Source organism: Dendrobates tinctorius, unplaced genomic scaffold (assembly GCF_039654945.1).
Source record: "Dendrobates tinctorius isolate UK_male_01 unplaced genomic scaffold, ASM3965494v1 ptg000237l, whole genome shotgun sequence".
Taxonomy (NCBI): domain Eukaryota; kingdom Metazoa; phylum Chordata; class Amphibia; order Anura; family Dendrobatidae; genus Dendrobates; species Dendrobates tinctorius.
This window is the reverse complement of record NW_027361904.1, coordinates 1029240-1050219: the sequence shown is the minus strand read 5'-3', so window position 1 is coordinate 1050219 and position 20980 is coordinate 1029240. Positions and strand designations below refer to the sequence as shown.

Genomic DNA, 20980 nt, shown 5'->3' with positions numbered 1-20980 from the left:
CTTTGAAGGAGGATCTGATGGAGGCAATTCTATTTCTCAGAACAAATTCATAGACTGCACAAATGTTATTCAGAACGTTTTGGTTGAAATCCTTTTTTCCTCTTACTGCATAGTGTATAATAAATTGTAAATATGCAAACGATTTTTTTGTTCTAAAGTTGTATTCCAATAAATATTTTATGTTCTATGTAAATGGCTTGATTATTATATCAATAATGATTAAAAGCCCAATGTTACCATTCTACTACAGTAAATGTATCACTTAAGCTTAAACATTAGCCATGTACTATATGAGGGAGACATGGAGTTGGAGTCGGTGTGATGGAGATTGAGGAGTCGGAGGTTTGGCTTACCGACTCCCAGCCCCAGGTCCACGTGTGACAATTAGAGCTGGAGGGAGGTTGCCGCTGGGTCCAAGAGTTAGAAGAACTAAGGTGGCATCTGTAATGCAAAACGCAGAGACCTTCTGCAGCCAGATGCAGAGTGACAGTCTGTTACATCTGACACACCCGTGACAGTACCCCTCCTGCTACTAGTGGCCTTCGTACACTCGTACACTCAGTACCAGGTTTCTCAGGATAAGAGGTGTGGAATGAACGAACCGTCTAGGGGCATTTACCTCTGATGCTGAAACCCAAATCCTTTCCTCTGGACCATAACCCATCCAGTGCACCAAGTATTGTAGGGAACGATGTTGGAGACGAGAATCTACAATCCTTGAAATCTGAAACTCCAGATTACCATCAACCATTATTGGGGGAGGAGGTACGGGTGAGGGCTCAAGAGGTTCCACATACTTCTTAAGCAAAGACCTATGGAAGACATTGTGGATCTTAAGAGCCTGAGGTAGCGCAAGACGAAATGCTGCTGGACCAATGACAGCGGTTATTTTATAGGGGCCAGTAAATCTAGGTCCCAACTTCCAGGAAGGAACCTTCAACTTGATTTTCCTAGTAGACAACCACACAGTCTTTCATACTCAGGTCCGGACCTGGCAAGCTTTTTTTGTCAGCCATATGATTATACCTGTCTCCCCTGATTTTTAAATTACTCTGAACCACCCGACACACCAAGGAGAGCGTCAAAGCAAACTGTTCCTCTTCTGAACTCCCGAAGCCCCTCCCTCGCTAAAGGTACCAAACTGTAGATGGAAACTGTATGCACCAAACTGAGATCTGGCGGTAGACTCCTGATGATTATTTATAGCAAATTCTTCCAGCGTTAAGTAGGATGCCCAATCCTGCTGATTTTTGGAGACAAAACACATGAGATGTAAGTCTCCAAATTCTGATTTACACGCTCGGGCTGCCAATTCGACTGGGGATGGAAGGCCGAGGAAAAAGACAGTTGCACCCCCAGTAGAGAACAGAACACCCTGCAGAACTTGGAAACAAACTGGGTCCCCCGATCTGACACATCGGAGGGAACCCCGTGAAGCTTTACAATCTCATTTATAAACACCTGAGCAAGAGTCTTGGCATTCGGAATTGCCGGTAGTGCGTCGAAGTGAACCATCTTACTGAACCTATCTACAACCACCAAAATCACAGTCTTGCCTGCAGATACCGGTAGGTCAGTAATAAAATCCATGAGCAAGTGCGTTCATAGCCTGCTAAGAATAGGTAGCGGAAGAAGAGTACCAAACGGACGGGTGTGCGATACTTTAGAATGTGCACAGATACTACAAGCAGATATGTGTTTAACCACATCCTTTTACAACCCCGGCCATCAAGAGAAATGAGGTCCGCAGTTGACTTACCACCTGGATGACCAGCAAGCACAGAGTTGTGATGTTCCTTAATGTTTTTTAATTACTTTGCGGCACAGATTAGATGGTACAAATAACCTTCCTGAAGGGCAGGAGGTAGGGGCATCCCCCTGAGCCTTCAACACTTCACCCTCTAGCTCAGAGTATGCTGAAATAACTACCCCCTTCTGTAAAATCAGGGCAGGGTCCTCATGGTCACCGCCACCAGAGAAGCTCAGGGACAAAGCATCAGCCTTGACATATTTGACCCCTGGATGGAAAGTGACAACAAAATTGAACCTAGTAAAAAACAGGCACCATCTAGCTTGCCAAGGGTTGAGGAGTTTAGCCGATTTGAAGATATGAGAGATTTGTTTGATCAGTAATAGGATGGACAGGTACCTCCATTTAATGTCGCCATTCTTCAAATGCTAATTTAATTGCCAAAAGCTCCCTATTACCCACGTCATAATTTCTCTCAGCTGAAGACAAGTTTTTTTAAAAAAAAGAGCGCATGGACACCATTTGCCAGAGGACAGACCCTGAGACAACACAGCCCCAACCCCCACCTCCGACTCATCAACCTCCACAACAAAGGGTTGGGACACATCAGGTTGACTTAGTATAGGAGCTTAAGGGAGGAAAAAGCCTGCAGGGCCACATCCGACCTTTTGGAAAAATCAGACCCCCCTTCCTTGTCATGTCAGTAAGGGGTTTCACAAGTACTGAATAATTTTGGCTACATTTCCGATTAAAAAAATTAGTAAAGCCCAGAAAACATTGTAGAGCCTTCAGATTCTTGAGACGGTCCCAATCAAGGACAGCACAGACCTTCTCAGGATCCATCCGTAGACGACAACAGATCCCCCAAAAACTGCACCTCCTGGACTGCGAAAACACATTTTTCTAGTTTGGCAATATAGTTTGTTATCCCTTAATATTTGCAGCACCTGTTTTACATGCCCTCGATGTGTCTCAAAAATCCGGTGAGTAAACCAAAATATCATCAAGATAGACCACCACAAACCTACCCACCAAATGATGGAAAATATCATTAATGAACTGTTGGAAAGTCGCATGTGCATTAGTAAGACCTAAAGACATGACCAGACTCTCAAAATGACCCTCAGGGGTATTGAATGCCGTCTCCCATTCATCCCCTTTTTTGATACCCCATTTTTGATTCTAACCAGGTTGTAGTTGTGACGAACAGCCCACCGCCGTTCGTCCACTTACGGGCGACACTAACGGGGGTCCCGCTGCCACCAAAACGCGACGGACAGCGGACCCTGTGTCACCACTATGTCACAGTCCCACCACTGACACCGGTGTATCAGCGGACGGAGGGGCGTGACACAATGCCGGCACACGGCTATCACAGGCGCAGTGGGGCTTATCTTAGTTATCCCAACACTGGCACCATGTGACCAAAAATATCCAGCAAGCTAATCTCGCTCTACAATTTGCCGCAGGGGGAGTTTAATTTGGATGCCCCACCACTGCTATCAATCTTCCAAGTACTGCGGGGATTTATGTATATCCCACTTTCTCAGTTCCACTTTGGAACTTGCAGCTCTCCGGCGCCCCCCTTACCCTCAGGTCAGTCAGGGAACTGCACCTAGGATAATTAGTCGCCGGACGGACTGCCTGTTGTGAACCGGCAATTAGGCTTCTGCAGTAAGGGAATTATCAGCTGTGGCCGCAGCCCCTACTAGACTGCCAGCAAGCCGCAATAGCCGTACACAACGCGCTGCCACCAGTCACGGTTACTTAATTCACAGTGTTAAATTAAGAGGGTCCGTGGCAAACCCCTTGAATTAGTAGCGATTATCTATCAAAGGCGTATAGTTCGAGTCTTAGAGCATAGAGACAGATCTAAATAATTATTTCATTTATTTTCCGAAAGAGGACAGTGATTACAGATAAAAGTTGCTATAAAATTGAGACATAAAATATGTACAGTACAGGTATAAAATAAAAGTGGAGAAAACAAAGAGAGTACACTCACAGTTCCATATTGTTCTTTAGGCAGACCATGCGGCTAAGGTGGGTGGAGGCGGAGCTGCACTTCTCCGCTCATCTGGGGATCTTTCTAGCACGACGACTTGAGCTGTTCTGCTCTGGTTTTGTCCAGGAAATGCTTTATAGACTTGCTATGTGACATCACGGAGAGATGCATGCTGGGTTAATCCCACCTCTCTCTTTTGGATGTAGAATTACACTAGAAAACTTATACTAATCATAACTCCGTGGGGGCAGCCCGCACAGACACATATAGGGCATCATTGGTTGTGATTTGTTGAGTACAATAATTCAAGACCAAATATGCAGTAGTTCTGATACACCGTTTAGCTGGAACACATATCTCAGGTTCTGAAAGGATTACGCTTCGCCAGAACCACGGCAGCGACGCTGTGACCGCCCGGATTACAAAAATGTGATTTTCATATCTCTAGGGTATTTGGTTCTTATGGTATAGTCTCTCATAGTTTTATTCGTTTCAAACAAAGAAGTTTTTCCCGCTCTGAAGAGGAGAGAAGGAAACAAATGGTTGTAACAGCAGGGGGGTCTCCTATTACTAGTGTGAACACAGGCTGTAGTGGAGGGGGGTGGCACTGCTCTGTGTGTGTGTGAAGGGAGGAGGGATGAAGCTGCAGAGCTAGCAGCCTGGATTGTCATATCTGCCGGATCTTTCTGGAAAGTTACAACAGAAAACATCATATTTTGTGGACAAAACCCCATACCTCACAGACATTGTACATCACACCTCCCCCCTTAAGAGGGCGCTAAGGAGGCATTACCTCTTGGTAATCGGCCATGCGCACCTCAGCGGGTTCGCCCCGGCGGGACAACCCATCGGCATTGCCGTTTTCACTGCCCTTCCTGTGTTTTACAGTGAAGTCGTACTGTTGAAGGGCAAGGCTCCAGCGGAGCAACCTTCCATTGGTTCCGGACACTGTGTGCAACCAGCTCAGAGGGTTGTGGTCAGTTACCACCGTGAAGGCACGCCCGTACAGGTAGGGCTGCAAACGCTGCAGTGCCCACACCATGGCCAGACACTCCTTCTCGATGGTCGAGTATGCCACTTCCCTCGGCAAAAGTTTCCGGCTCAGGTACAACACGGGGTGCTCTTGGTCCCCCGAGTCGACCTGGCTAAGCACAGCACCGAGGCCAAACTCGCTGGCGTCGGTCTGTACCAGAAACGGGCGACTGCTGTCGACTGCTCTCAACACTGGAGAGTTGCACAGGGCTGCTTTCAAAGCTTGGAAAGCCGCCTCACAGTCATCTGTCCAGTTGACTGTTTGGGGTAGCCTCGGCTTGGTGAGGTCAGTCAAGGGTTTGGCAAGGGCGCTATAGTCCTGTACGAACCGCCTATAGTACCCTGCAGTGCCCAAGAAGGACTACACCTGTTTCTTGGTCCTGGGGTTGGGCCAGGACACGATTGCGTCCACTTTTTCTGGCTCCGGACTCATGGAACCCCCGCCTACCCGGTGCCCCAGGTAGTGGACCTTGCGCATGCCTATCTGGCACTTCCCCGGCTTGATGGTCAGGCCTGCCTGGTGAAGACGCTTGAGCACCTCCTGGAGGTGCTGAAGGTGTTCCTCCCAGGTGGAACTGAAGACGGCAATATCGTCTAAGTACGCCACTGCGTACTCCTCCAGTCCCCGAAGCAGGTGGTTGACCATCCGCTGGAAAGTGGCAGGGGCATTCTTCATGCCGAAGGGCATGACCGTGGACTCGTACTGTCCAAAGGGGGTGATAAAGGCGGATTTCTCCTGCGCCTCAGGGGAATCTGCCAGTATCCCCGACTCAAATCCATGATGGATATGTAGTTGGCGTTTGTCAACCGCTCGAGCAGATCCTCGATGCGCGGCATCGGGTGGGCATCAGAGGTTGTGATGGCGTTGAGCCCCCTGTAGTCCACGCAGAACCTGGTGGTTCGATCCTTTTTAGGCACGAGGACTACAGGTGAAGCCCACGCGCTTTTTGACCGTCGAATCACCCCCAGCCTTAACATCTCATCGATCTCTTGGCGCATGACTTGTTGCACCGTTTCAGAGATCCGATAAGGTGTTCGCCGTAATGGGGCGTGATTCCCGGTGTCCACCTCATGAACCGCTAACTCCGTCCTCCCAGGACGGTTGGTGAACACGGGGCGGAAGAGTTCCAGGGTGGCCATCAACTGCAACCGCTGGGACACGGTGAGCGAACCACTTATCTCCATGTCCTCAATGGACCCATTGGCCTTGGCCTGGGCCAGCATGTCCAGGAGGGGATCTTCCTCCCCATCCTCTGGCAGATTGCAGACCGGTAGGACGCAAGCTTCACGTTCGTAGTGCGCCTTCAGCATGTTGACGTGAAAGGCCTTGCGCCTACCCCGAGCATGGTCAAGCGTGACCACGTAGGTGACCGGGTTGAGCTGTTGGTGGACGACGTACGGGCCTTCCCAGGCTGCCTGAAGCTTATCCGTTGGTACAGGGACCAGCACCCACACCTTTTGACCCACCTGGTAGGTCCGCTCCCGGGCGTTCTGGTCGTACCAGCGCTTCTGGTCAGCCTGAGCCTGCGTCATGTTGTCATGCACCAACTGCGTCAAGGTCTGCATCTTGTCACGGAAGCGCATGACGTAATCCACGATGGACACTTCTGTGGGGTTTGGCTCATCTTCCCAGGATTCTCTTATCAACCCAAGGGGTCCCCGGACTCGCCTGCCATACAGGAGCTCGAAGGGGGAGAACCCGGTCGAGGCCTGCGGAACTTCTCTGTAAGCGAACAGCAGGTGTGGGAGGTACCGCTCCCAGTCGCGCCCTTGGGTCTCAACCAGTATGCGGAGCATCTGTTTGAGGTTACCGTTGAAGCGTTCACACAAACCATTAGTCTGTGGGTCATACGGACTCGATACCAGCTGCGTCACCTGCATTTTCTCACAGAGAGCCTCCATTAGGCGAGACATGAATTGGGGCCCTTGATCGGTAAGCATCTCCCTGGGAAATCCTACTCTTGAAAAGATGGTCACCAGTGCGTCAGCCACCTTATCTGCCCTGGTTGAAGACAGAGCTACTGCCTCTGGGTACCGGGTAGCGTAGTCTACCACGGTGAGAATGTATCGCTTTCCGGAGCTGCTGGGGACGGACAGCGGTCCTACAATGTCCACCGCGATTCTCTGGAAAGGCTCCTCTATCACCGGCAAAGGAATAAGGGGAGCCTTAAGAGCAGGCCCCGCCTTACCCACTTTTTGACAGGTGGCACAGGAGCGGCAGTAGTGTGTTACATCTGTCCCCATCTTGGGCCAATAGAAGTGTTGAGACAGCCGTGCCTTTGTTTTGCTGATCCCCAAGTGTCCAGCGAGTGGAATCTCATGGGCAATCCGCAACAACTCAGTTCTGAACTGATAGGGGACGACCAGCTGTCTTTCCCTCAACCACTCCTTTTTAGGATCTCCGGGTACTGTCTCCCGGTACAACCTTCCTCGTTCCCAGAACACCCTCTCCTTATCAGACTTGGAGGTGGGCGTCTCGGCGAGACCTCTCAATATCTCCAAGCTGGCATCTGAGTGCAGAGCAGCCTGGAACTCCATACTGGAGGCTGCCAGAAGTGACGTCAGGGTCCCCTCTTTACTGGGACCCTCTGGAACCGGCTCTGGGTTCACCTCTGGTTCAGTCTCTCCTGTAGCAGCAGAGGGTCCAGAAGACAGTGCGTTACCTGCGATCTGGGCACTCTGACTGCGTGTGACAGCTGCTATGTATGCTGTCTACCTGGGGATTTCTACAGACCCACCAGCCGGTGCTGGCTTGGGCTCTACCTCCCCATCCACCCCCAACACTTCAGGAGCAGTGCTACATATGGGCCAGTTACCTTCCTCGGTGGCACTGGTCAGCTGCATGGCATTACCTTCCTCATGGTCCCCATGCACCTCCCCATTTCCTTGAGCACCGTTGCTTACTCCTGCCAGGGGTTCCTCAGCCGTCTCACTCCGCAGAGTGACGGGGCTGAGCACTTCGGTACCTGTGGACACATCTACCGCTTCAAAGAAAGGGTTAACGGGTTCAGTCGGCACAGATACATCAACATCATCATCATCCTTCCTAGGAGAAGAATGGTTATCAGTTTGCTTTGGTACATTCACATCAGCATCAGCATCGTACCTGGGGAAAGAATGGTTGTTAGTTGCATCATTACTCATCAAGGCATTAGCAGGTAACACATTCAGTTTCCCGTCATCATCATCATCAGGGTTAACGTTACCCTTATTATCAGTTTGGGGAAGGGTGTCAGGGACGTAGTATGCAACCATCCGCCCCAAGTCAGTCCCCAATAAAACATCAGTGGGCAGGTTTTCAGACACTCCCACCTCCCTCAACCCGCTCCCAGCACCCCAATCGAGATAAACTCGTGCCACTGGCAAGGGACAACGGGTGCCTCCAATCCCGGTGACAGTCAGGGTTTTCCCCTCAACAAACTCTTCAGGGGCCGCCAGTCCAGGACGGATGAGGGTTCGTTCAGCCCCGGTGTCCTTGAGGCCTGTAGCAAGACGGGCCCCCACCTGAACAGGTTGAACGTTGTCGTCAGCCCTCCCAACCACACCTCCCACCAAAAGAACAGAGGCGTTGGGCCCGGGGGCCTTGGCTGGGGGGTTCTTCGGCCTGTTCGGACAGGCGTAAAAGAAGTGACCAGGCCGCTGGCAGTGGTGACACAGGCGACTGTCAGTAGCCGGCCTGTTGTTGGCAACAGGGACAGGGCCTCCGGAGGGACGGCTAGCTGGGGCATTGGGGTTGGTTGCTGGCTTACCCCCTTTCCAGCTGGTGGCGACTGGCCTCCGCGTCTCGGGCTTCCGGTTGGCCTCGTGGTTGTCGGCGATCTGCGCCGCTTTGTCCGCGTTCGTTGGTTCGCGGTCCAGGATGAACTGTCGGACCTCAGCTGGGCAGAGATGCAGGAACTGGTCTTTGATCATCAGGTCCTGTAGCTGCTCAAAGGTTTCAACGGACAGTCCATGGATCCACTGGTCAAAGTGGGTCCTGAGTCCTTGCACCACATCACTGTAGCTATCGTGTGGGCCACGTTGGAGGTGCCGGAACTTCTTTCGGTATACCTCAGGTGTCAGCCGGTATTTGGCGATCAGCGCCTGCTTTATGGCGACATAGTCGTCATCGGCTTCTGGCGGAAGAGAAGCAAATGCCTCCAGGGCTTTGCCTTTTAGCCCTGGGGTCAAGTACCTTGCCCATTGGTCTCTAGGCAGCTGGTACTGTCTGCAGGCTTTCTCAAAGGCTTCGCAGGAACGTGTCCAAGTCCCCGTCCTTTTCCATCACGGGAAAATGCTCTGGCCGGGGTTTAGGAGTCTGGAGGCTGCTGGGCTCACCACTTCGGGCTGTGGGGGCATTCCCACCCCGCTGGAGTACCTCCAGTTCATGGGCCCTCTGCGCCTGGCGCTCGGCTCTCTCAGCCTCTGCTCGGCGCTCAGCTCTCTCAGCCTGGGCTTGACGCTCGGCTTGGGCCTCCTGCCGATATTGCTGGATCAGCCTCACCCGCCCATCACTGTCTTCGGCGGGGAGTGCGTCCAAGGCCATTTGCAGATAGGGGTCCACCCCGTTCTGGTTGAATGTGGGGCCAGCGCTCAGGAGTGGAGCCTCTGCTGCAGCCCCATTGCCACTTGGGCCAACTTCTGCGCTCGCTGGATTCTGGTCGTTGTCCAGCTGCACTAGAGCCGCGATCATTTGAGCTCTGTTTTTGTTCGTGGCGTCAAGGCCTTGGTACGTGCATAACCCAGCAAGAACTTCCTTTGTCTGCCGGTTGTACCAAGGTTCTCCTTTTGCCGCCATGGTTGCCAAATAAAAGATAGAAAAAGAAAAACGAAGAAACGGGAGGGGGATACTTGCAAGTACACACTAATGTCTCAGGACTAGTAACCACTGAGTCTGTTCTCCAAAACCTATGATGCAGGATTCCCGCAGGAACCGTGCAGGTTTTTAGTGAGAGGAATGATTTCTCAAACCAAATCACTAATGCTCTAGGATGATCCCACCGCTCTGCCACCAATATGTGACGAACAGCCCACCGCCGTTCGTCCACTTACGGGCGACACTAACTGGGGTCCCGCTGCCACCAAAACGCGACGGACAGCGGACCCTGTGTCACCACTATGTCACAGTCCCACCACTGACACCGGTGTATCAGCGGACGGAGGGGCGTGACACAATGCCGGCACACGGCTATCACAGGCGCAGTGGGGCTTATCTTAGTTATCCCAACACTGGCACCATGTGACCAAAAATATCCAGCAAGCTAATCTCGCTCTACAATTTGCCGCAGGGGGAGTTTAATTTGGATGCCCCACCACTGCTATCAATCTTCCAAGTACTGCGGGGATTTATGTATATCCCACTTTCTCAGTTCCACTTTGGAACTTGCAGCTCTCCGGCGCCCCCCTTACCCTCAGGTCAGTCAGGGAACTGCACCTAGGATAATTAGTCGCCGGACGGGCTGCCTGTTGTGAACCGGCAATTAGGCTTCTGCAGTAAGGGAATTATCAGCTGTGGCCGCAGCCCCTACTAGACTGCCAGCAAGCCGCAATAGCCGTACACAACGCGCTGCCACCAGTCACGGTTACTTAATTCACAGTGTTAAATTAAGAGGGTCCGTGGCAAACCCCTTGAATTAGTAGCGATTATCTATCAAAGGCGTATAGTTCGAGTCTTAGAGCATAGAGACAGATCTAAATAATTATTTCATTTATTTTCCGAAAGAGGACAGTGATTACAGATAAAAGTTGCTATAAAATTGAGACATAAAATATGTACAGTACAGGTATAAAATAAAAGTGGAGAAAACAAAGAGAGTACACTCACAGTTCCATATTGTTCCTTAGGCAGACCATGCGGCTAAGGTGGGTGGAGGCGGAGCTGCACTTCTCCGCTCATCTGGGGATCTTTCTAGCACGACGACTTGAGCTGTTCTGCTCTGGTTTTGTCCAGGAAATGCTTTATAGACTTGCTATGTGACATCACGGAGAGATGCATGCTGGGTTAATCCCACCTCTCTCTTTTGGATGTAGAATTACACTAGAAAACTTATACTAATCATAACTCCGTGGGGGCAGCCCGCACAGACACATATAGGGCATCATTGGTTGTGATTTGTTGAGTACAATAATTCAAGACCAAATATGCAGTAGTTCTGATACACCGTTTAGCTGGAACACATATCTCAGGTTCTGAAAGGATTACGCTTCGCCAGAACGACGGCAGCCACGCTGTGACCGCCCGGATTACAAAAATGTGATTTTCATATCTCTAGGGTATTTGGTTCTTATGGTATAGTCTCTCATAGTTTTATTCGTTTCAAACAAAGAAGTTTTTCCCGCTCTGAAGAGGAGAGAAGGAAACAAATGGTTGTAACAGCAGGGGGGTCTCCTATTACTAGTGCGAACACAGGCTGTAGAGGAGGGGGGTGGCACTGCTCTGTGTGTGTGTGAAGGGAGGAGGGATGAAGCTGCAGAGCTAGCAGCCTGGATTGTCATATCTGCCGGATCTTTCTGGAAAGTTACAACAGAAAACATCATATTTTGTGGACAAAACCCCATACCTCACAGACATTGTACATCACAATAGTCCCCCCCTTAAATCCAACTTGGAGAACAGCTTTTCTCCCACCACCTGGCTGAACAGATCCGGAATCAGAGGAAGAGGGTATGGATCTGTAAGGAGGAGGACCAGGCCATATGTACCTGTTCTGTGCTGGGTCCGGAACTGTCAGGGCTGTTTTCTCTGTTGTCCGTGGGACAGAGTAAGACCAGACAAACCTTTTCACCAGGAAGCAGGGGTGTGGATAAGCTGCAGCATCCACAGCGTGCGCGGAAGCAATCAATCTTGGCGGGAACAGGCAGCGCGCAGCAGAGAGAGAGGAGTGCTTCGCCCCTCAAGCACCGGCATTGCGCAGGCCTGCGTCGGTTGACTCCTGCCGCCACTTGCGGGGACTTAAGAGAGAGAAGTGCAGCGTGCCCGGTGAGAGAACAGGGTGCTGCACGCTCCGTGCCTGTGAGTACAGCGTGCGTGCCGCCTAAGAGAAACCGGGTAGGGGACAGAAGTTTGCACTCTGGGTTGCCAGTTTATACTTGCCGGTCTACGTTCGACCCGGACAATGCTGTGGCCTTCAATGTATGGGCTGCATCAATCTATGGACTAGGGGCTCAGCAGAAGGTACCGGAGACCAACCGCTGCTGCCGGAAGACGGGTCTGTAACGGGGTCTACCAAGCTGGGGTACCTCTTTCAGTACCACCCCGTGTTTTCGGAGGTCCGCTCTGCGTTGGCTGGAGTCTGAATGAATGACGCTGGCTGGAATCCCTGGGTTACATGGGCGCATATAAAAGATCACTGCCTCTCCATGTATTTCCAGTCTGACAACACTTTACTCACAGGACACAGAATATATCACACAGATACAAAGGGCAGGTCAATAGAAAAGCGGCAGGCCAGACATGCATTACAAAAGCCGCAGGTGGCCGGAGCCTGCCGATGTTTACTGTGGAAATTACAAAGGTGGGGGGAGGGCGGACAAAAGGGGAATGCTGATGCATTAGGGACATGCATCACACATAGAACCTATTATCCATACATATAACTGCACAACATATTCTGGGTGCTAAGTGGTTCTGTAACACGTAACAGGGTCATTATTGCCCACAGGACCTCATTGGACAAGCACCACGCCAGCCGTTGTTGGCGCAATTGACTTCTCAGCAGCTCTCACCGTCTGAGAAACTAATGACACGATAAGTTACCATAAAGAATTGCCGTTAACTCATCCATTGTTCGTTAACCCTGCATATCCTTTGCAATTGAACTGTTTATTTCCCCATTTGACTGTTTATTCCCTCATTTAACTGCTTATCTCCCTGCGTGAAGAATCTCATTGTTAAAGTAAAGTTGTTAACCCCTTGCTCTGCCTCCCATGCCTCACTGCATCTCGCAACCTGCTCACAGATCTGACATGGTAATGTGATTTAATTCTCGGAAATCTAAATAGGGATGTAGACCACTGTAACGGGGTCTTCTGTGCTGTAATACCTCTTACATTACCACCTCGTGTTTCAGGAGGTCCACTCTGCTTTTCCTCACTTCTGGATGAAGGACGCTGGTTTGAAAGGCTTTACAACATGGGAACATATAAAAAATCACTGCTTCTCCACGTATTTCCAGTGTGACAACATTTTACTCACTGGTCTCAGAATATATATACATACAGAGGACAGGACAATCAATATGTGGCAGGCCAGTAGATAACAGGCTCCAATTAAGACGCCAGACGTACATTCCAATAGCCGCAGGTGGCCGGCGACCCCCGATCATTTACCGTGGGATTTACAAAGGTGGGGGGAGGTCAGAAGTGGGATATCTTGTTTACCTCTGCCCAGGGGTCGCAGCCAGCGGTTGCTGCATTAGGGGTATGCATTTCACATTGCACCTATCATACATGCATCTCCTATTCGGGGTTCTGGGGGGTTCTGTAACAACCACCATCTTTTTTCTTCACAAAAAAAAACCCTGCTGCCACGGGCGAAGATGAGGGTCTGATGTGTGTCTTCTCCAGACTTTCGACAATGAAATCCTTCATGGCTTGCCTCTCGGGGCCGGAAAGATTATACAGACTGGACTTAGGAAGTTTAGCTCCGGGGGTCAGGTTTTTAGGACAGTCATATGTACGGTGAGGAGGCAAATCCTGACACCCCCTCTCAGAAAAAACGTCCTAAAACCCCACCAAAAATGCAGGTACGAATACTGTAGAAAGAGAAATATTTAAACAGTTGATGGCAAAAATGGGAATGGGCTTTGCTAAGGTAGAGCAAGCAAGCAAACCCACGAGTTCTGTCAAACTCAGCATCAACCATGCTGACTCCAGCTCTACTGTCAACAAACACAGAAATCTCAGTTTTGCTCTGTAGCACCACCTCTGTTGTCAGGACAAGCAGGAAACTGCTCTCTCATCTCATCAGTCCATAAGACCGGTGAATAATTTGTCTTTAGACATTTCTTGGTCCAGTCTTGATGTTTCTTCTTCTGTGGTTGGGTTGAGCCTCTTTACCTCGGCTATGTCTCTGACAACGGAACGTCTTGTACTTCTGGGCTTCCAGGGAGGCTGAAATTCTAGAACATAACAGCACTGGAGGTTAATGGCTTCCTGGTGTTACACTTCTGTTCCTAGAATCTCGGGCTTCGCTTCCTTCGCCTCGGCCCACTGTTCTCTGTTGTGCTCCACGTCGGGTTTTGCAGCGTGCCCGACATAGATCTATGATATCTACCTAGACCTATTTAAGGCCCATTAGGACTCACACGTCTTCAGATTGTGATTAAAGACTGCAGTTAGGAAGACTCCACCCCACACCATGTTATCATGTTTCTATCCCCGCTGACTTCTCTTCATCTGTCCTACTGTTCTCTGTATTACTATGTGTGCCACGTCCTTGCTCCCAACTTGCCTTTGCAGCTGCACCATCGCTCGGGTCCGAGTGCCCACCTGCCGTGGGCACAGAGACCGGAACCATTTAACCATTGCTGCAGCATCTAAATAGTCAAACAGCAGGGAATTACGCTAGCTCCGGGCGCAGTGAGGGAAGGCATGAGCCAGCTATATGATGAATTTTACAGTAGAAAACTGTAGGCTTTTTTTACATGACCATACTTGCTACTGTCCAACACAGAAGTTGAAAACCGCAACAAAAAAGCCTGTTATCATAACATTGTGACCTAGTGGGCCTTGTGAGATTGTGATCCAGTGTGCAACCAAATATTTTAGGCCAGAAATAAATTAATTTTGCTATATACTTCTCAATTGTAATGTCATAAAAAGTCAGTACAATTGTTGAGTTTCTATTACTAAAAAAATATCAGTTTTATTTTTTTGCAGATGACTGTACCGGGAGCTCAGAGGAAAATCCAAAATCTTCAGATGTTAATGCAAATGATTGTAGTGTCATTCAATATGAATGTGAGAAAAATGACAATATTGAAGATATACCCTTCACCCCTCATATCCAAAATGTATCATCTGATCCTGTTAAACAGATCCGATCTCCTGATTCATCACGGACTATAAATCAAAATACAAATTACAGATTGGGTGTCAAACTTCACAAACTTCCCAAAGGGAAAAAGCCACATTTATGTTCAGAATGTGGGAAATGCTTTTCCCATAAATCAGGTTTGGTTAGACATCATAGAATTCACACAGGGGAGAAGCCGTATTCATGTTTAGAGTGTGGGAAATGTTTTACTCAAAAATCAGTTTTTATTAAACATTATAGAATTCACACAGGGGAGAAGCCATATTCATGTCAGGAATGTGGAAAATGCTTTGCTAATAAAGGATGTCTTGTTAGACATGAGAGAACTCACACAGAAGAAAAGCCGTATTCATGTTCAGAATGTGAGAAATGTTTTGAACAGAAATCACATCTGGTTGGACATCATAGAAGACACACAGGGGAGAAGCCATTTTCATGTCAGGAATGTGGAAAATGCTTTGCTAATAAAGCATGTCTTGTTAGACATGAGAGAATTCACACCGAAGAAAAACCATATTCATGTTCAGAATGTGGGAAATGTTTTGAACAGAAATCACATCTGGTTAGACATCGTAGAAGACACACAGGGGAGAAACCATTTTCTTGTTCAGAATGTGGGATCTGTTTTAACGAGAAGCATAGTCTTATTGGACATCAAAGAATTCATACAGGGGAGAAGCCGTATTCATGTTCAGATTGTGGAAAATGTTTTACTGTAAAATCAGTTTTGATTAGACATCAAGAAATCCACAAAGGGGAGAAGCCATATTCATGCTCAGAATGTGGGAAATGTTTTAACTTGAAAAGTGTTCTTATTAGGCATCAAAGAATTCACACAGGGGAGAAGCCATTTTCATGCCCAAAATGTAGAAAATGCTTTACCAATAAATCAGATCTTGTTAGACATGAAAGATCTCACACAGGGAGAAGCCAGTTTCATGTTTAGATGTGGAAAATCTTTAACTGTTAGATCAGATCTTGTTAACCCCCGGAGATTTTTTGCGTTTTGGTTTTTCGCTCCCCTTCTTCCCAGAGCCATAACTTTTTTAATTTTCCATCAATATGGCCGTGTGAGGGCTTGTTTTTTGCGGGACGAGTTGTACTTTGAAAGACACCATTGGTTTTACCATGTTGTGTACTAGAAAACGGGGGAAAAAAAGTGCAATCCCACACTAGTTTTTTGTTTGGCTTTTTGGCTGGGTTCTCTAAATCCAAAACTGCCCTGCGATTATTTTTCTCCAGGACATTACCAGTTCATAGACACCAAACATGTCTAGGTTCTTTTTTATCTAAGTGGTGAAAAAAAAAATTCCAAACTTTGCTAAAAAAAAAAAAAAAAAATTGTGCCATTTTCCGAGACCATTTTTCGTGATCGCGGGTTGGGTGAGGGCTTATATTTTGCATGCCAAGCTGGCGTTTTTAATGATACCATTTTGGTGCAGATACGACCTTTTGATCGCCCGTTATTGCATTTTAATGCAATGTCGCTGTGACCAAAAAAACGTAATTCTACCGGTTTTAATTTTTTTCTCACTACGCCGTTTAGCGATCAGGTTAGTCCTTTTTTTATTGACAAATCGGGCGATTCTGACCACGGCAATACCAAATATGTGTATGTTTGATTTTATTTTTATTATTTTGAATGGGGCAAAAGGGGGGTGATTTTAAACTTTTTTTTAATATTTTTAAAAACTTTTTTTTTTTTACTTTTGGCATGCTTCAATAGTCTCCATGCTTCTTAACTTAAGGCCATGTCACACACAGCGAACTCGCTAGTGAGATCGATCATTTTGTGATGTCACAGCGACCTCGCCAGCGATATCGCTGTGTGTGACGGGGATCAGTGACCGGCCCCCCTGCCGGTTATCGCTGATCGAGCAGCATCGGCCAGGGCCGTTTTTCGATCGCTGGTCTCCCGCTGGCCAGCGTGCATCGCTGCGTGTGGCAGCGAGAGACCAGCGATCAGCGACGCTGGTTTCTAATGTAAACATCGGGTATCCAGGAGCCGCGCGGCTCTTAGATACCTGACGTTTACATTAGAAACCAGCGTCGCTGGTTCTGATCGCTGGTCTATGAGACAGCTCACCAGCGATCAGCCTAGCGATGTCCCAGTGATCCCATCATGTCGGATCGTTGGTGGGATCGCTGGGACATCGTTATGTGTAACGGGGGCTTTACTGTGATCAAAGTGACCTTGGCAAGTATAAAGACAGAAGGAGATCACTCCCTCTTATCTCCCCATTGGCTACATGCAGTGTTATCTCAGAATGCCCCGTACTGCATATATAGTACAGAATATTACCAATGCAAACAGGAGATCTTGTGTTCAAGTCCCCTTGTAGGACCAATAAATATTGTAAAAATTAAATAAAAAAATGTTTAAAAACAAAATCAAATATTTTTTTCGGAATGAAAAGTAATTTATTCTAATATAAAAATAAACTTATAAATAATATATAATAAATATACATATATAAATATACAGCTCTGGCAAAAATTAAGAAAAATTTTCAGTTTGTCTGATTTTTCTCTTTATATTTTTGAGTAAAATGTAAATTGCTCCTTTATTCTAGAAACTACTGACAACATGTCGCCGAATTTCCAAGCACTAAATTTTGTATTTATTTTCCAAAAAATGAGAAATGGTGTAAGTTAGCTTGTAACACGCGTTCTATTATGGATTGGCCGCACAACAGACACTCGTATACGGATACCTCCCTGGAGGCGGATTTTGCGCACCCCCTAGATTTGTCGGCTATTTTGCACGCACGCCGCCTCTCTTCCCTACCTCACTCTTTAAAACAATCGGTTCTATTTAGAGGAACAATCTCAACCTGGAAGGTGGTGAGGAAAAAGTACAGCCTCTCTAGTAGAATATCCAAATATCTACCATTCTGGGCAAACCCCGAATTCCCTCAGGGTATAGAAAATATTATTATAATGCATTTATATAGCGCCATTTATTCCATGGCGCTTTACATGTGAAAAGGGGAAATATAGACAAGTATAGTAAACATGTGTAAGACAAGGGACCCACAAGTACATAAGGAGAGGGGACCCTGCCCGCGAGGGATCACAGTCTACAGGGAGGGGTGAGGATACAGTAGGAGAGGGTAGAGCAGGTCGTGCTGTGGTTCAGTAGACCGAGGATCATTGCAGGCTGTAGGCTTGTCGGAACAGGTGGGTCTTCAGGTTCTTCTTGAAGGTTTCCGTTGATGGTGAGAGTCTGATGTGTTGCGGCAGAGAGTTCCAGAGTATGGGGGAAGCACGGGAGAAGTCTTGTATGCGGTTGTGGGAAGAAGAGATAAGGGGGGAGTAGAGAAGGGAAGAGAAAATTGTTTATTGCCTGGCGACAAAAAGATATTATTAACATCTTGCACCTCTTCCACCCAACGGAAGCTAGATGGTTATCGTGTTCTGCAGTACTTGAGAAATATCACCTGCAGCCCTCTCACTCCTTCCAGTAGGAACAAATCAAACGTTCAATTATGTCTAATCTACACGCTGTTAAATTCGAATCAAACCATAATATGCTAGACGACTTGCTCCAACACTCTACTGGGACCCTTTCAATCTCCACAATCTACTTTTTAATAAAACCACATTTATTAGACCCTCATCCAGACACTTTTTACAAATCCTGGAGGCAACAATTAGAGGATGTTGAAGCTCCCTCCTTGAATAGAAAAGGATGGTCTCTTTTCCGGAAACACATGATAAGTGAGTCCCAGAGGCCCAGCTCTGATTTATTGCATGGATTGTGGTCGTGTAGTAACATAGTCTAATTCTGGGATTTAGTTTCTGAGCTGATTGGTAAATTATTGAGTAACGTAAAGCCGCTGTGCCTGTCGATGGTGATCTTACACTATTGGGGGAATTTGGAGAAAGGAGATTGTGGAGAGAAGGGCCCTCCGATACTTGTACACAGCATATTGATTTTAGCCAAAAAATTAATTCTCAGGCATTGGCTCAAACCTTCTACCCCGCAGCTGCCGGAATTGATAGCCCAACTGCATCACTATATGGCGGTTGAACAAGGAGATGCGCTTAGAAAAAGAGGCACAAGCAGGCAAATTTCTTAAAAAATGGAGTCAATTTATTGGAAAATTTTGCAACATGGATGAAAGGCGAAAAATAATCAGTCCTTTTTCCTCCACTAGATGGTATCTTATGGAGAAACTTAAGAACAACTTAGGACCACTTCGGTTGCCAGATGAATGTACTTAACATGACAGTGAGGTTTATACTGGTTGAAGGGGAGGCGAGTAGTAAATATAATACATGTTCGTCATGAATAATGCTTTCTATGTTACCACCCTTTGTTGCTACCAAAAAATTTTCAATAAAAATTTATATTAAAAAAAAAAAAGAGAGAAATGGTCAAAATAACAAAAAAATGCAGTGCTTGCAGACCTCAAATAATGCTAAGAAAACAAGTTCATAATCATTTAGAAACAACAATAGTAATGTTTTAACCCAGGAAGAGTTCAGAAATCAATATTTTGTGGAATAACCATGATTTTTAATCACAGCTTTCCACCATTCTTTCACAATGCTTTTGCGTAACCTTATGCCACTCCTGGTTACAAAAATTTAAGCAGTTCTTCTTTGATTGATGGCTTGTGACTATCCATCTTCCTCTTGATTACATTACAGAGGTTTTCAATGGGGTCAGGTCTGGAGATTGGGCTGGCCACGACAGGGATTTGATGTCATGGTCCTTCATCCACACATTGATTGACCTAGCTCAGAGTTGGGGAACATTGCCTGAGCAGAAGGAATCAACTTTTTCCACGATAACCTGGTATGCGGCTTGATTCATACGTCCTTTGCAAAAATTAACCTTCCCAATTCCAACCTTGCTGAAGCATCCTCAGATCATCACCGATCCTCCACCAAATTTCACAGTGGGTGCAAGACACTGTGGCTTGTACACCTCTCCAGGTCTTCATCTAACCATTAGAAGAGCAGGTGTTGGGCAAAGCTGAAACTTAGACTCATCAGAGAAGATTACCTTACTTCAGTCCTGTGTGGTCCAATCCTTATAGTCTTTGGCAAACTTCAGTCTTGCTCTCCTTTGCTTCTCATTGATGAAAAACTTTTTTTCTAGCTTCACATGACTTGAGCCCTGCCTCTAGGAGCCTATTACAAACTGTTCTTGCCATGCACTTCACTCCAGCTGCCATTTGCCATTCCTTTTGTAGATCACTTGATGTCATCCTGTGGTTGCTGAGTGACATTCGAATAAGATGTCGGTCGTCCCAGTCAGTGGAGAGTCGATTTCGCCCTCTGCCGGTGTGTAGCTTCGTTGTCCCCAATGTCTTCTGCTTGACCTTGTTGTAATGGACTGCCATCTTAGAAATTTTAGGGATGGAGGCAACATGACGCTCACTGTATCCCTCTGCTAGTAAAGCCAGAATTGAGCCCTTCTTTTCCTCACTCAAGATTTTTCTTTTCAGCTCCTTTGGCATGGTTAAAAGTTATTTTTTTATTCCTTTTACTTTTGGGATATTACTAGCACTTGTTTTGCCATCCAGCTTGTCCTATTGCAAGAGGATTATGAACGCCACAGCTGGGATTTTTATACTTTCCTTCATTAAATAAGATTTGGTTCAGGTGATCACCTAATCAGAAGCACATTAAGTAGAATTAGGTATACTCTGGTTGGAATTCAGCTGACACTGGAATGGAATGGCTGTCAGACACGGAGAGAAGCGGATTTTTTATAAAACTGTGCAGTGGTCTCTCAATTTTTGCCAGAGCTGTGTGTGTGTGTGTGTGTGTGTGTGTGTGTGTGTGTGTGTGTGTATATATATATATATATATATATATATGTATATGTGTGTGTATATATATATATATGTGTGTGTGTCCAGCAGTGTTGTATTAATTTTTAATTTTTGATGGAATAACAAAATTGATTTTATGAACTATACCCTGTGGTGGTGGCTCATATACTTCCTCTTGTTGTGCTGTGGTTCAATTGTATTGTGAGTTTTTGTCATTGGAAATATTATTTTGGGACTGTCTCTTTAAGAACGTGCTCAGTTTATTAAAGGCAGCATAAACCAAGCTGGGGAAAAATAAACACGGCCCTCTGGGCAAAATGGCAAACAAAAAAAAGTCTGTCCTTCTCCTAGCGCGGATCAGCCTGCTCACGGATAGCTATGCCCATGTT

The 20980-nt window shown here is 47.2% G+C and overlaps 2 protein-coding genes across 2 annotated transcripts in view; both read left to right on the top strand.

Moving 5' to 3' along the window:
• The window catches only part of LOC141060481 (uncharacterized), a 242517-nt gene that overhangs the window by 130400 nt on the left and 91137 nt on the right, over window positions 1–20980 (top strand).
• LOC141060467 (uncharacterized) lies at window positions 1960–19125 on the top strand. The gene is made up of 2 exons (XM_073556733.1): window positions 1960–2050; window positions 14589–19125. Exons 1-2 carry the CDS (start codon window positions 1960–1962, stop codon window positions 15746–15748), a joined length of 1251 nt encoding a protein of 416 aa, XP_073412834.1. The 3' UTR covers window positions 15749–19125.

What these genes read in the sequence shown, in the direction of transcription:
- LOC141060467 (XM_073556733.1), top strand. Translation starts at nt 1,960, where the DNA reads ATGGTCACCGCCACCAGAGAAGCTCAGGGACAAAGCATCAGCCTTGAC. An exon ending in TGACAACAAAATTGAACCTA is followed by an intron (nt 2,051 to 14,588) that starts GTAAAAAACAGG and finishes TGTCATAAAAAG; the next exon opens with TCAGTACAATTGTTGAGTTT.